The sequence below is a fragment of the Aulonocara sp. 'chitande type north' Nkhata Bay genome, linkage group LG1, assembly GCF_057382095.1.
Source record: "Aulonocara sp. 'chitande type north' Nkhata Bay isolate Kocher_YH1m ecotype deep benthic linkage group LG1, A_spYH_male_GT1.1, whole genome shotgun sequence".
In the NCBI taxonomy this organism is placed as follows: domain Eukaryota; kingdom Metazoa; phylum Chordata; class Actinopteri; order Cichliformes; family Cichlidae; genus Aulonocara; species Aulonocara sp. 'chitande type north' Nkhata Bay.
In genome coordinates this window covers 42,544,647-42,559,271 of record NC_141344.1, presented here as the reverse complement: position 1 = coordinate 42,559,271, position 14,625 = coordinate 42,544,647, and the positions used below count along the sequence as shown (strand labels likewise).

General features: G+C 43.5%; 1 protein-coding gene across 1 annotated transcript; it reads left to right on the top strand.

Annotated features, from left to right (window-relative positions):
- The first annotated feature begins 517 nt into the window (after nt 1-517).
- spg21 (SPG21 abhydrolase domain containing, maspardin) lies at nt 518-12,900 on the top strand. The gene is made up of 9 exons (XM_086297123.1): nt 518-724; nt 865-927; nt 6,326-6,487; nt 8,688-8,768; nt 11,019-11,164; nt 11,242-11,350; nt 11,792-11,899; nt 11,990-12,130; nt 12,337-12,900. Exons 2-9 carry the CDS (start codon nt 865-867, stop codon nt 12,445-12,447), a joined length of 921 nt encoding a protein of 306 aa, XP_086153249.1. The 5' UTR covers nt 518-724; the 3' UTR covers nt 12,448-12,900.
- Nucleotides 12,901-14,625: the final 1,725 nt, after the last annotated feature.

Below are 14,625 nucleotides of genomic sequence, written 5' to 3'. Positions count from 1 at the left end.
GTAAACTGCCAAGCAAAATTACATGAAATGTGCAAAGGGTTAACATTTATTATTCCTCATCTGCTTCTGCAGCAGCCTTCGTTGTGACATAATCAGCTTTCAAATCGGTCCGAAAGATTCACCCCCTGAATTGGGAGACGACACTACACTTCATGTTTGAAAAACATCGTCACAGATTCACTCTTGCTGTTTTGCTTCCACCGCAATAATATCACGCTTCCTGCACAGCTCTCTCTCTCTCTCTCGTTGTGCTCCAAGAACAGTTTACCATCAAAAATCTGTTTTCTGCATGATTTGCTTACTTATCGCTGTACTGCAGAATACTTTTAAGGCGGTTGGCTGCTATAAAAACAGGCCAAGACAATCTCCTTCATGTTTTTCTGTGTTTTATCCTCATCACTGCAGATAATACAAACCTGGAGCAGTTACGCCATATTTGCGTTAGATAAATTAGATTATTAGCTTGAAAGGAAACAGCAGGGGGCGCTGCGCTGGAAGCTTTCGATTCATTCTTCATTAAACCAATAGAAGAAGTGGCACGGAGGTGAACGCGGCAGCCAGGAGCTTTTACGGAAGTGTGTGAAAGCAGAGTCACATGAGCAGGCGGCCGCTTAAGAAACGGTACCCCGACATGGACCTGGAGTCTCGAATACGGTGACTGACGTCCACGGGTAGCACGGGAACAGCGGCGTCACGGCGTCTCGGGCCGCGGTGAACATCTGTGGTAAGTCATTTAGCCGGTGCTCTCGTGCAGTTAGCCGCGGAGCTAACAGCAGGTAGCCGCGGCGGGTGGTGTTTTCTCCCCGAACCTCCCCCGGCCGAAGCACGCCGCCATCCTGTGACTGCTACTTTGTGTGTCCACAGATGGACGAGATTAAAGTGTCTCCGGACTACAACTGGTTCAGAAGCACGGTGCCACTGAAGAGAGTGAGTACACAGAGCTGCTCGGCCCACTGCGTCATTAAGGAAGTACACACTTGTTATGTCCTCTCTGTGCCTGCGAGGAAAAACAAACTCGCTTGCGGTTAGAAGCCAGGTTACTGTTTAGTACAGGTACATGGCGGAGGCGGGCTGGAACCGAAACTATGATCCGAGCTCACCGAGGCCTTCTGCTCCACTGAACCACAACACGAAGAAAAAGCCATTTTTATTTAACTTTCGTGCTGGATTGAGCAGTATGAAAACAAAAATGTCAGTAGGCAGTCTAGAGTTTGCACATGTAGTTCGACTAATTACAAAATGATTGTTAAATATTTTTGCGAGCATACCCTGGAGGAGTCGGGGAGAGTTTACAGGAAGTGGCATTAGAAACACAACTTTGAGGTTTTTTTAACGTCTGTTCTAAATTACAGACCCTGATTTTGATGTAAGACAATTTAGACTTTTTTCTTTAATAGTTTTTAAATGCTCATGTTCAAATTTGGCCTCGGACTTTAAAGTGGGGAAAGGTGGGTGGATAGGACTTTAAAAGTAAATGTATGTGATATATGAAGGTATAATTTCAGAATCATCATCATCCATGTCTGAGTTTTCAGAGATGACTGAGCAGGAAACGCTCTAAAAACGTTGTTTGGAGTTGTTTATGTTGTTATACGTGTGTTTCTGACATGGCAGTGTATTTCATTTTGAAATGTCATAGTGATTGTGACAGTGCACATGAATACATGGAGGGTTACACGTGGATGCACAAGCATTCTTGTGGTCAGATCACCAGTCGTGTGCTCGGTGTGACCTTTGGCACTGAACATGACAACATCTCATATGATCCACAGGATTTTGGTGCAGCCGCATTTGAGTTGCACCACAAACTAGTTTTACTACATTAGTACTTTAGTACATTAGTACTACTATGTGCTAGTATGTACCACGTTTCCCCCGTCCATGTGTTAGAGCTGCTCTTCATCACGATATCTTCTCTTTAGTTCCAGTGACACTCCTCCAGGGAGAGTCACAGCAGCTTAGTTCTGCTCACACTAACACACTGCTGTTGGTGGTGCTGTCTGAACATGGGTTCACTCTGTCGCCGTGCCAGGAAATAGTTAGGCTCCAAGTGGTTAGTCTGTGAGCTACTGAATGCCTGGCTGTCCTCAGATCTGGTGTGCATGAGGCTTTCTGCCACTGCAGACTTCCTGCTTTGTTGTCATGTGAGCACTGAAGGCTTCTGTCCTTAACACATGTTGGTCAGTCAGCCATCTGTCACATGGTCACATTTATACTGATGTTGTGTGCAGTAGTCACAGGGCCGCTGCTTTCAGCATCACGTGCTCGGACAGCTAAACTAGGGCGGCATGGACGATAAAAAATCTTTTGTTTCCAAGCTTCATTTAATCCACAGCTGTGCAGTGCCCATATTTGTGCAGTAGAGAGTAAAAAGTGTTCAATTTCAATTCAATTTTATTTGCACAGTGCCAAATCACAGCAACAGTCGCCTCAAGGTGCTTTATATTATAAGGTAGACCCTACAATAGTACATGCAGAGAAAACCCCAAAAATCATATGACCTCCCCCCCCCTCCCCCATAAGCCATCATCATTTTATTTATTTATTTATTTATATAGCACTTTAAAAACACACCTGGTAGACCAAAGTGCTGTACAATACTAATATGCACATAGTAATAAAACCAGACATAGCAATAAAGTTAAAAAACAATAAAAAATAAAAAAAATAAAATAAAAATGTCAGTTACCCACAGAGTTAAAAGCCAGGGAATAAAAATAGGTTTTTAATAAAGACTTAAAAACTGGCACTGATGCAGCCTGTCTAATATGGAGAGGAAGGTTATTCCAAAGCATTGGCGCGGCAACAGAGAACGCTCGGTCTCCTCTAAGTTTCAGCCGTGACTTTGGGACTGAAAGCAGCAACTGCTCAGCTGACCGAAGGGAACGAGTGGGGACGTGGGGCTTCAACAAATCAGACAAATAAACAGGTGCCAGACCATTAGGGATTTAAAAGCCAATAAAAGGACTTTAAAACGGATCCTGAATTCAATTGGAAGCCAGTGTAAAGAGGCCAAAATCGGAGTGATGTGATCAAATTTTCTTCTACCAGTTAAAAATCGTGCCGCAGCATTTTGCACTAATTGCAAGCGTGACAAAGTGCCCTGCCCAACCCCTGTTAAAAGAGAATTACAATAATCTAAACGTGAGGTAATAAAGGCATGAATAACGCTTTCCAAGTCACGCTTGGAAAGAAAGAGCTTAACCTTTGATAAACGTCTGAGGTGATAAAATGCTGATTTTACCACCCCGTTTACATGGTCATCAAAGGTGAGTGCAGAATCAATTTTAACTCCGAGATTTGTGATCGAACTCTTTAGTTGGGAAGTCAAAGCTGCAAGATCAACATCCAGAGTATGAGAAGAACGATTTGGGCCAAATAAAATTGCTTCTGTCTTCCGATCATTAAAATTTAAAAAGTTTTTTGCCATCCATGCTTTGACATCAGTAAGGCAGTCAAGCAGAGGTCCAGTTGGGAGACTATCAGAATGACTAAGAGGTAAGTAGAGCTGGCAGTCATCTGTGTATAGATGGAATGGCACTTTATGCTTTCGGAAAATCGCGCCAAGAGGCAAGAGGTACAATGAAAACAATAACGGCCCAAGAATAGATCCCTGTGGAACACCCCAAAGCAGAGGGGCCACAGAGGATGAGGCCGACCCCAACTTAACACAAAATGTCCTATTTAAAAGATAGGACTTTAACCACAAAAGTGCCGAACCAGTAATTCCCACACAGTGCTGTAAGCGGGAGATCAGCAAATCGTGATCCACAGTGTCAAATGCAGCTGTCATGTCCAACAAGACCAGCACTGCATATTTACCACGGTCTGTCGCTATCAGGATGTCATTCATAACTTTTACGAGGGCTGTCTCCGTGCTGTGGAATGGCTTAAAGCCGGACTGAAAGATTTCTGACAATTTAGAGTCATTCAAGTAGTCCATCAACTGAGTATAAACAATCCTTTCCAGAATCTTACTAAGAAAGGGAAGCTTAGAGATGGGTCTAAAATTTGATATGACTGAACTGTCTAAGCCTGGTTTCTTAAGTAAAGGATGTATGACTGCATGCTTAAATTCCCTAGGTACTTGACCAGACAAAAGACTAGTATTAATAATGTTCAGAATATGTGGTCCGATGATAGGAAATACCTTTTTAAGAAAACGGGGAGGAACAACGTCATTTGGAGAGCCACACGGTTTAGCATTCAACACAAGTTTCTCTAAATCAGATAAAACAATTGGTAGAAAAGCAGAGAACAGACTTGAGCAAGAACCATGCATGGCTGGGTCAGCAATAGGTAGAGTCGGAGGTCTCAAACTAGCAACCTTATCCACAAAATAATTAAGAAACTTATTGCAATCACTTTGGCGACAGTGGGAAGGAAAAACTCCCTCTTAACAGGAGGAAACCTCCTGTAGAACCAGGCTCAGGGAGGGGCGGGGCCATCTGCTGTGATTGGTTGGGGTGAGAAGAGAAAGACAGGATAAAAGATATTAGATAAAGATTTAGCTACTAGCCAAATCCAGTGGAGTGGTTTGGTTTAAACTAGAATAAAACCAACAATGGTCTTAAAAATTATATATTTTAAATTAAAATAATTAAAGACACTACCCAAAAATGGGTTTTAATCTAGTTTAAACCAAACCACTCCACTGGATTCAGCTACACTTTGGACAGTGTTTCTGGAATGCAGTAGCTAGCGAGCTGATTGGACACCAAAACAGCCAATCAGAATTTGTGTGTGTGTGTGTGTGTGTGTGTGGATAATAGCAAACACTGAAATACATTTCTTGCAAGCAGCAATGAATTTTCTTCACTCAAAATAATTTTCTCCTCAAAATGCAACATTTGTATTTGCAAAAATTATGTAGGCGCACTCAGAATAGAGGCCCAAAAATAACAGCATATACTGAGGCATCCAACAGAATGAATGCTGGATAGAAAGCACATGCATAGAAAAATGTTTGGGTAGAGTAGAAGCAGTCCGTTTACCGCAGCATATATGTAACATGAGCCAGGCCTGCAGCACTCATCATTCTGTATTTAGTGAACGCTGTAATAAAACTCCAACATGGATACATGTAGTGAGCATTTAGTCACAGATGGGCGGCACGTAGAATGGCCAACAAAGAACCTGGCATCACATTCACGCTGAATGATGAAATGAATATAAAATGTACAAAAATCAGAACATATAATGAATGCTTTTGAAAAACAGATGTGACTGAATGGGCTCAGGAAACGGCAACTGTAAAATGTTTGGTCTCCATTAGGGCTAGGCGATATATCGAGTTTTTTAAAAATATCGATATATTTTCATACGAGATATAAGATGTGATAATATCGTTTATATCGATATAGTCTATGTTACGTTATAATTATACTTGTGGAGCCGCAGGTTTGCCTCTTTCGTCCACTTTTGTCTCTACGCAACGTTACTCGACCTCGCCTCTCCTTCACTGAACACAACTCCCCCTCCCCCATAGCTTCACCTGCAGGCAATGACAAGATGAAAGAGGAAAATCTCCGTTAGCGAGTTACCGCGGATCGCCCCGTGCGTGGGGCTGGACAGTGTCAACGTGTTAGCGAGCTAACCGCGCTAACGACATGCAGCCCGGAGGGGCTGCACGGCCTAAAATCCTTTCATTTTCTCAAATCGACAGCGCGCTTTATGTATGAATTCTGGTTGTGCTTACTGACCGCGAACCGATTTTATGTGGAACACGGCGCTCAGCAATCTGTCAAAAAATGTTTTAATATGACTTTGCTAAGCTACGGAGCTGCACTGCTTGATGGATTGTCGGAGGATTACAGCTACCGAGGAGGAGCCTCGCGGAGTGATACGTACTGTGCTTCAACGTAATATTACCGTACTGTGTGTGTATAAGGACCACAAATGGCTCCTGTTCAGAGACGTGGTGCAGCTGTGAAATCTGTCTCTTTGTTATTACGCTCAGCGTCTATTAGTTTACATTTTGACTGCACAATTGTGAGCTTTTTGTTATGCACAAAAACAACATTGTTTTCTTTTATTTATGGACCATGATTATTTAATAAATGCTGATAATTTATTTTTGAGTAATTTCTTCATGTACATCTACGCTGTATGTAAATAAAAGTGCCCGTGTGACATCTGGGACACAGTGTGACTAGAACTCTCTTTTTGTTCTTAACTTAAAACTTAAAAAAAAATATCGAGATATGAATTTTGGGTCATATCGCCCAGCCCTAGTCTCCATCACAACCTTTAAGAGCTGCAGTCTTTCTGTTGGCATGTTGTTTTAAATAGGCAGCTGGTCTCTGTCATGTGTTTCTCTCCTCAGATTATTGTTGATGACGATGACAGTAAGGTGTGGTCACTGTACGACGCTGGACCAAAGAGTGTCCGCTGTCCCATCATCTTCCTCCCTCCAGTCAGCGGCACAGCGGAGGTGTTCTTCCAGCAGGTGCTGGCTCTGACGGGCTGGGGCTACAGAGTCATCTCGGTGAGCGATCCCGGTGGACTATTGTGTGCAGTAACTCTGCACAGGATAGTCTGCCTCAAATTTCTTTGGCAGTTCTTTGAATAACATATTAAGTCCAGTTGCTACTGGAAGATGAGACGCTCTGCCACAGTAGCACAAAGCCTCAGTCGGGATTAGGAGTGGGTTTTGATAATTGATTTTCCGATTAAAATCAATTTTACCTTGGATAAAGCAATATCGATTCATTCAATCCTGAATCGATTTTTAAATATAAATGTATTTTGCCAGAAACACCAGAATCTCAGATTAAACTACAGGTGGGCGGCAGAAACTATATAAATCTGGCCCACGGATTTTGACTATACCGCTCTACCGCGATAACGCATGTTGATGGTGTCATTAAGCTGCGCCTGTTTTGGACGAAAGCATGGGAGCGGCTGCAAGCAGTATCATCTGCAAATTATGCCGGGCGACAGTCATAGCAAAGAGATGAAGTACTTTTGAAATATGGGGAAAGCCAAAAACTGCGCTTCCTCCAGTTCCGTACCATCGATTCATTAATGCTGAATTCTCCTCTCTGTTCCCATGTTGTTGCAGTATATTAATGACTAACCTCGTATTGTGGATGGATCATCTCAGTTGTTCTCCTGACTGAAGTTTGGTCCGTTTACAGCATCCTGCCATGCGATTACATTTGTCCCTGACCATCAGACCCCCACGTTAAATTTTATCGAGTGGGGGAAAAAAAGTTAGCGTTCATCCTCCAGCTTCACTGTTTATATTATGCTAACATAGCTGTGTAGCTAGCGATCACGTAGCACATCATTATATAGCAGCTAGCCCAACTTCAGTAACCCTGCAAACGCCACTGCTGTTTAGTTTCCTGTCTTCATTTATGTTGGAAGTGATAGCAGAGCTGTACGTTTGAATGCTTCAGAAATCTCTCAGTCAGAACATGCTATGTCATGTTTAGGTGGAAGCTAGCGGGTACCGCATAAAATCGGTTCGAGGTCAGTGAGCACAACCAGAATTCATACATGAGGCGCACTGTCGATCTTTGAGAAAATTAAAGGCTTTTGCCCCTTGTAGTGTGGAAAACACGTTATACAGAAGAACAGAATATATCACGATGTAAGTCATTACCGCACATGCTTCAAATTATACCGTGAAATGGATTTTAGGTCCTATCGCCCAGCCCTAGGTTAAACCTCACAAAACCATTTCATCAACCAGCAAACAGCTAAAACAGTAAATGAGAGCAGGTGAGCGGATTCAGCACAAACACAAAGCGTGGACCTGACGCATCAGGTGCATCTGTGAGCCGACAGCTCACAGATTCTGATGCTGCAGGTTTTCTCACTTTCCGACCAACATTCACGAAACCAAAAGATTCAAACTACACTTCATGTTTGATAACATCGTCATGAATTCCCTCTGACTTCTGCTGCTTTGCTGCCACCACGGTAAAATCCCTGAACAGCTCAGTTTCCTGTTTTCTGCATTATTTACTTGCTAATTACCCACCAGTCAAACATCGCTGTCCACCGCTGTTTTTTTTTTTTAATGACTTCCAACAACAAAGCCTCATTTCTGCTGTGTCATACTGAAGAAATACAAACTTTTTAAAATTATGCCAAATTGCAAAACGCTCAGCTGTGTTTCTAATCAAACCTCTGTAACTTTGCTCTGCTTCACTTCAGCAGCATCAGGTAATATTCAGATGTTGATTCATGGTTTTCTTTCATTTTTGTTCTACTGCAGAATGTTTTTAAGGTTATCTGTTATAAAAAGCCAGGCCAGGAAAATCTCCTTCATGTTTTTCTGTTTTATCCTCAGTTACTTTGACACAAGGCCTCTGCTGTGATGCTCACACCTCTGATGAAGTCTCACAAGTGTCAGTACTGATAAATGATCAGAATCATAATATTTCTGAATGTCTGAGTTAAAATTGGATCTAATTGAGTCGTGGATCGAATCGGGACCTTGTGAATCGGGATCAAATCAATTCTAGAAATCAGTGACGATACCCAGCCCGAGTCAGGAAGTTGTGAAACTGTGGGAGTGTCTGCCGCTGAGTCGGGGACATGATGGACCTGCTTGAAATGTTCATTGCTAACCCCACACAGTTTGTTCCAAGTACAAACTTACTAACCAGATAATGGAATATGCCTGACACCACTAACTGAATGTGATGGCGTTGTTTTGGTGCTGTGATTTGCAGCTGCAGTATCCCGTCTACTGGGATCTCATGGAGTTCTGCGATGGCTTCAGGAAGCTTCTGGATCATCTGCAACTGGATAAAGTAAGGCCGTACTTTGTGTTGACGGTGACTGATCTGTATGTAGACCAGAGTTGTGATTATGCTACAAACGGTTATTTTGACAGTCAACTAGTCAATGATTATTTTTGCGATGAATCGACTAATCAGATCATCATCCATTGGATGTACAGCTTATTGCACCAGCAGCATCTGCTCTTATATAACTATCCTTAGCTTACAGCTTTAAGTGTGTAAGGTCTGTGCTAACTAACAATAAAGACAAGATGATAGTTTATTAAACTTTAATGAAATTTGCAGATTGTCTCTCTGGAGGTTAATAAACTCGGCCGTCTGCTCCTTGCTATCTAAAATATAACAGGACACTGAAGTAAACTCTCGACCATCTCACACTTCAGTTTAATCAGTTTTCTGTTTGACGTTTATTCAGCTGTGTTTAAACTTTAATCTCAGCCAAACAGAGTTATTCAGGAACAAATAAAACACTGAAAAAGCCAAACAATAACATTTTAAGTTATCTAAATGACTTCTATATCAAGTTTAATCTGAGTAGCTAAAGACTGCGCACAGTCTGAAAACGATGTGCTGGGAGTTCACTGTTCTTGCCGGCTCTAAGGAGCCTTGAACCCCGGCTCGCTGTCGAGCTGGTGGGTAACAGACGTCTCCGAAAACATCGGAGCGCTTTTGCAAACATGTGATGTCTTGATAAACCGGGCAGATATTTTAATTTTACACTGCTACATATTTAAGATGTTAGAAAGATATTTAAGATATTGCAAAATATCTTAAAAGTTTATTTCATGACCCAGAAAGAGTAATATTAAAACTAAGTAGCTGCCACCATTGTGGGAAACTGGAATTGGCTGGGCCGTGCTATGAATTGTGGGATAGGTTGGGCCACAAAGGACACACCTGAGCCATCCTTCCAATCTGGGGGAAAGGAGGACGCATTTGGATGAGTCTTTGAACTTGGATGGCCTTTGTCACGTCACTGTAACGCAGGGGTCCCCAATCCCAGTCCGCGAGGGCCGGTGTCCCTGCAGGTTTTAGATCTCACCCTGGGTCAGCACACCTGAATCACATGATTAGTTCATTACCAAGCCTCTGGAGAACTTCAAGACATGTTGAGGAGCTAATTTAGCCATTTAAATCAGCTGTGGTGGATCAAGGACACATCTAAAACCTGCAGGGACATCGGCCCTCGTGGACTGGGATTGGAGACCCCTGCTGTAACGTAACGGCCTCCAAAAGATGCGGCCCTTAAATTTGGACACAGCTACAATACAGCTTCTTCTTCTTTGGCATTAGACGACAGCTGGCATCCTTGTACATGCAGTGCTGCCATCTCCTGTTTCAGTCCGTTATTACACTCTTAAATCCTGCTACTTATTCCTGCGTCTTTCAGGATCTTACAAAGCTTCAATTTAGCGACTATTAAATTAGTCGTCGACGATTTTGATAGTCAACGTGATCGTGACTGGTCGACTAATCGTGGCAGCCCTAGTTGTGATCAAACAGTCCTCCCACCTCCTGCTGACAACTTTACCTCAACCGTGGTCAAGAAAGAGAGGGCTCTGACTGCACTGGGCTCTGTAATAATCATTGTTTTTAAACTGCGCTGTCACCTTATCTCAGTAAGAACTCATAAATGCCTACACACAAACAATATTATGGAAGGCTGTCGGGTTTTGAAATCCCTACATGCTGGTGTCAGTCAGGCTTCAGTCGGCTTTGATCCCGCTCAGTGGATTTGGCCAAAGCACTAGAACCGCAGCTTATGAGTGCGAGCACCCTGACCGTGAGCTGAGAGCAGAAACGGAGGTCATGCAGAACTCTGCCAGGGTCTAAAACACAGGTTAGGCTAATGAGCAGTGTGCTTCAGGAACCACCACAGTGCCCCCTTGTGGGGAAAGCAGTTCCTGCACTCTGCAGATACTGTGATAGAAAGTGTGTGTAGCGGAGTCCATTCACACCAGAGCAGAACTGCTGACAGTGGCAGGCGTGTGGATGTAATCATGACATGAATATGGATGCAGAGCTACATCTGAATGGCTGGAACTGCGACCTCGTGAAACCTGCTGTTGGACACCGCTGGCACTCGCCATCATGGCCACAGTATGAACAGATATTTACCCAAAACTAGGACAGCTTTCACTCACTCCTGCTGGTTACCGTTCACATGTTGTTTTTAACTGAACGTGTATTAAGGTGCAGAGCTCATGGCCGCTTCGAGGTGTGCCTCGAGTGTGTGACGGTGTTGCTGTGACTCTTCAGGTACATCTGTTTGGAGCATCTCTGGGAGGATTCTTGGCTCAGAAGTTTGCTGAGTATACACACAAGTCTCCCCGAGTGCACTCGCTCATCCTCTGCAACTCATTCAGCGACACCTCCATCTTTAACCAGACATGGACTGCAAACAGGTGCTTTTGATGGATGGATGGATGGTGGATGGATCAAAGTGTTTGGTCAATTTCATGTGTGTTGTGTTGTCCCTCAGTTTCTGGTTGATGCCAGCGTTCCTGCTGAAGAAGATTGTTCTGGGAAACTTTGCAAAAGGACCTGTGGACCCTAAAATGGCAGATGCAATTGATTTCATGGTAGACAGGGTAAGTGTGTGCGCGTCTGTTACTTGTACAGTGTTGTTACCACAGAATACCTTACTGCTCGATCAGCTTTTCCAAGGCAGAGATATTTCACTTTGCTAAACACGGTGTTCTTTCAGGCTGAAGAACAGGACCATTTAATTAAGAAATTGGAAAATGGGTGCAACAATTATACAAATATATACGGAAACCCAGTATATGAGGCTGAAACTCAGTGTATACAATTCTTAAACCTCAATATTTGATTTGAACACCTTTTATTTATCGACACAGCCTGAACTGCTGCCGACAGCTTTCTTTAAACCAGTGCAGTGACATCCTTGTGCTCCATCAGCCGTGTCTGAATAGAGCCAGAGGTGGGTGGGTGACCCTCCGACTGCCCACTGTGAACACAGCAGTGTAACCTTGTGCACCTCTCTCCTGTCTCCCCTCCTGGTCCCGCAGCTGGAGAGTTTGAACCAAAGTGAGTTAGCATCGCGACTAACGCTCAACTGTCAGAACTCGTATGTGGAGCCACACAAGATAAAGGACGTTGCTGTGACCATCATAGATGTAAGTGTTAAAGCAGAGTTGTCATGAAGTATAGCAGAACCCATTCAGCTGCTCCTGTCACCTGATGTGGTGTTTCCTCTGGATGTTGAGGTGTTTGATCAGAGCGCTCTGTCACTGGAAGCCAAAGAGGAGATGTATAAGCTGTATCCTAACGCCAGAAGAGCGCACCTGAAAACGGGAGGAAACTTCCCGTACCTGTGCAGGAGCGCTGAGGTCAACCTCTACATACAGGTAGGCTGTTTCTTCCAGGTCTGTTTCCTGTGTAGCACTTCTCCACAAACACATTCTAGCCGAACTCGTCTTCTGCAGGCAGGATAGTCTGTTGCAGCTTTAGATGACGGAGGATGATTTTCATGTTGGATGAGCTGTGCTCGCTCACTGATCATGTCGTTGTGTGTCGTACGCTGTCAGCTGACGTTGTTTTAACTTGTCTACAGATTCATATGCGCCAGTTTCACGGGACAAGGTACGCTGCTATAAACCCTGCCATGGTGAGCGCTGAGGAGCTGGAGATGAGCAGTAACCAGGACTCTGAAGACTACCAGTGAGCTGGCATCCACAGCTCGGGTCTTTCTGAGCAGGTTTCACAGGACGCTGGCAGATTTTCTGTGGAGTTCAACAGCTAACCAGCACGTAACCTGAGATTATTTTTTATTGAACACATGAAGCAATATTTTGATTAAAGAAGACCTGGACACAAATGGGACTTTTGCACTGCGCTTTGCTTAAAAACATCTAACACTCTGCCTTATGTGGAATGATTCTGTGTCACTTGTACTGCCTGGACTGTGTTCACGCCTGTTTGGGACGGAGGATAGTTAACACCACCAGCAGTAAACTGGTGTCATGTTAATAGCAAGATGAACAGAAGGATTCATGAAATGTTTGTATAACTCCTTAAGATAAAATGACGTTTTTGTCCAGTGTCTTTGTCACATGTGCAGCTGTTTGTTTGTTTGTCTCATGGACGTGAAAATACACTTTACATGGTTTCTGTACAATGTGAGCAGTTGGACTCTTAAGTGACACAAATGTTGTGGACAACTTCAGGCGTCACTAATGCGCAAAGCTTTTCTAGCTCATCCCAAGCCATGAAAACGTTATCATGTGGACTCTGAAATCACCCGAGGATGACGCAGTGCTTCTCAGCCTGGGCACATGCCGAGTCAGGAATCCATCCCCGTGCAGGTCTGAACAGTCATCTGTGGTGCAGTCCAGCAGCATCTGGTGTGGAGCAACCTGAGGCCTGCCCTCTGCCTAACAGTGCCTTATAGCATTTTTATAAACCAGACATACTTCTACACTGAAATCTGTGCAAACACTCATGGTGCTGTAAGTAGACCTGCAGGGAAAAGCACATTTAGTTGGTTTTTATCAGATCTGACAGGTGGCTGACCAGTTTCATGTCCCACTGGTCAGGGTTGAAGTTTATCCTGCCCCCCACCTCTACTTCGATCTGTTTTTCAAAGTAACTGCCTGAAAAATGTCATGAAGCGACGTGGCGGGATTTGCTTCTAAAAGGCCTGCGACACAGTAAGTGCTGGAGTAGTGGTGCTACAGTCACTGTAGCAGGAGACGCATCCCTGGAGACGATTACACTTTGAAATAAGCACGTTTCAGTGACATTGGCAACTACAGCCACTTCAGGTGAGGCTGTGAAGTCAAAGTGTCAGCTGTCTAGATGCTGTAAATACAGTTGGGTCCAGAAATATTTAGACGGACATTTTTCTAATTTGGGTTCTGTACATGATGAATTTTAAATTGTGGAGCTAAAACATTTCTTTGTAACCCAATCGCTTCGTTTTAGGCGCTCAAAAGTAATCGGACAAATTATATGACAGAAAATGGAAATTTCTAATACTTGGTAGAAAACCCTTGAAGTTTTTGATTCATGGACATCAGCAGATGCTGGGTGTCCTCTTTTGTGCTCTGCCAGGCCTTTACTGCAGTTCCAGTTGCTCTTTTGTGGGCCTTTCCTTTCAATAAGTGAAGATCAGGCAATCGACGCCTCAGAATTCTGTCACATTATCAATAAACACCAGTGTGCCAGTGCCACTCACTACCATGCATGCCCAAGCCATCACACTGCCTGAACTGTGTTTAAAGGGGCTGTGGCATGTTCTGGATCATGAGGTTTTCCACACCATCACTCGGGTAGATTGATCTTGTCTTCATCTGCCAAAGGATGTTTTTCCAGAGCTGGAAGTCTTGTCTTTATGGTACACTTGGATATTGTTATTCCTCCTGGAGAGTTTTGTTCACTTGGTTGTTGTCAAGGGGTTTCTCTTGACCATGGAAATGATCATCTACCACTGCTGTCTCCTGTGGATGTTCACCAGCACTCTGACTTTCTGTTATGTTGGTTTCAAGGAACACCAATTATGTTCCCTGGGCATGTTTACTCATTTAAAAGTGTCAGAAACACTGGCATTGATTATTTTACTATTTTCTTTTATAATTTTGATTTTTTTTCCGCTTTCTGTAGTGATGCAGATGACATGTGACATCACTTCTGTTCTGGGTCAATCTTACCCGCAACATAACAGATGGCTTGTTTCACCTGCATGGAGATCTACTTTGACCTCTTGTTGCCTGTTCACAGCAAAATTTGTCACATGAAAGCACCACACCTCACATCAGCTCCAGCTCTTTTATGACATTGATGACAGAACATATCCTGAAAGAATACACTGAAAGCTGAGACTCAAAAACATGTCTGTTATGTA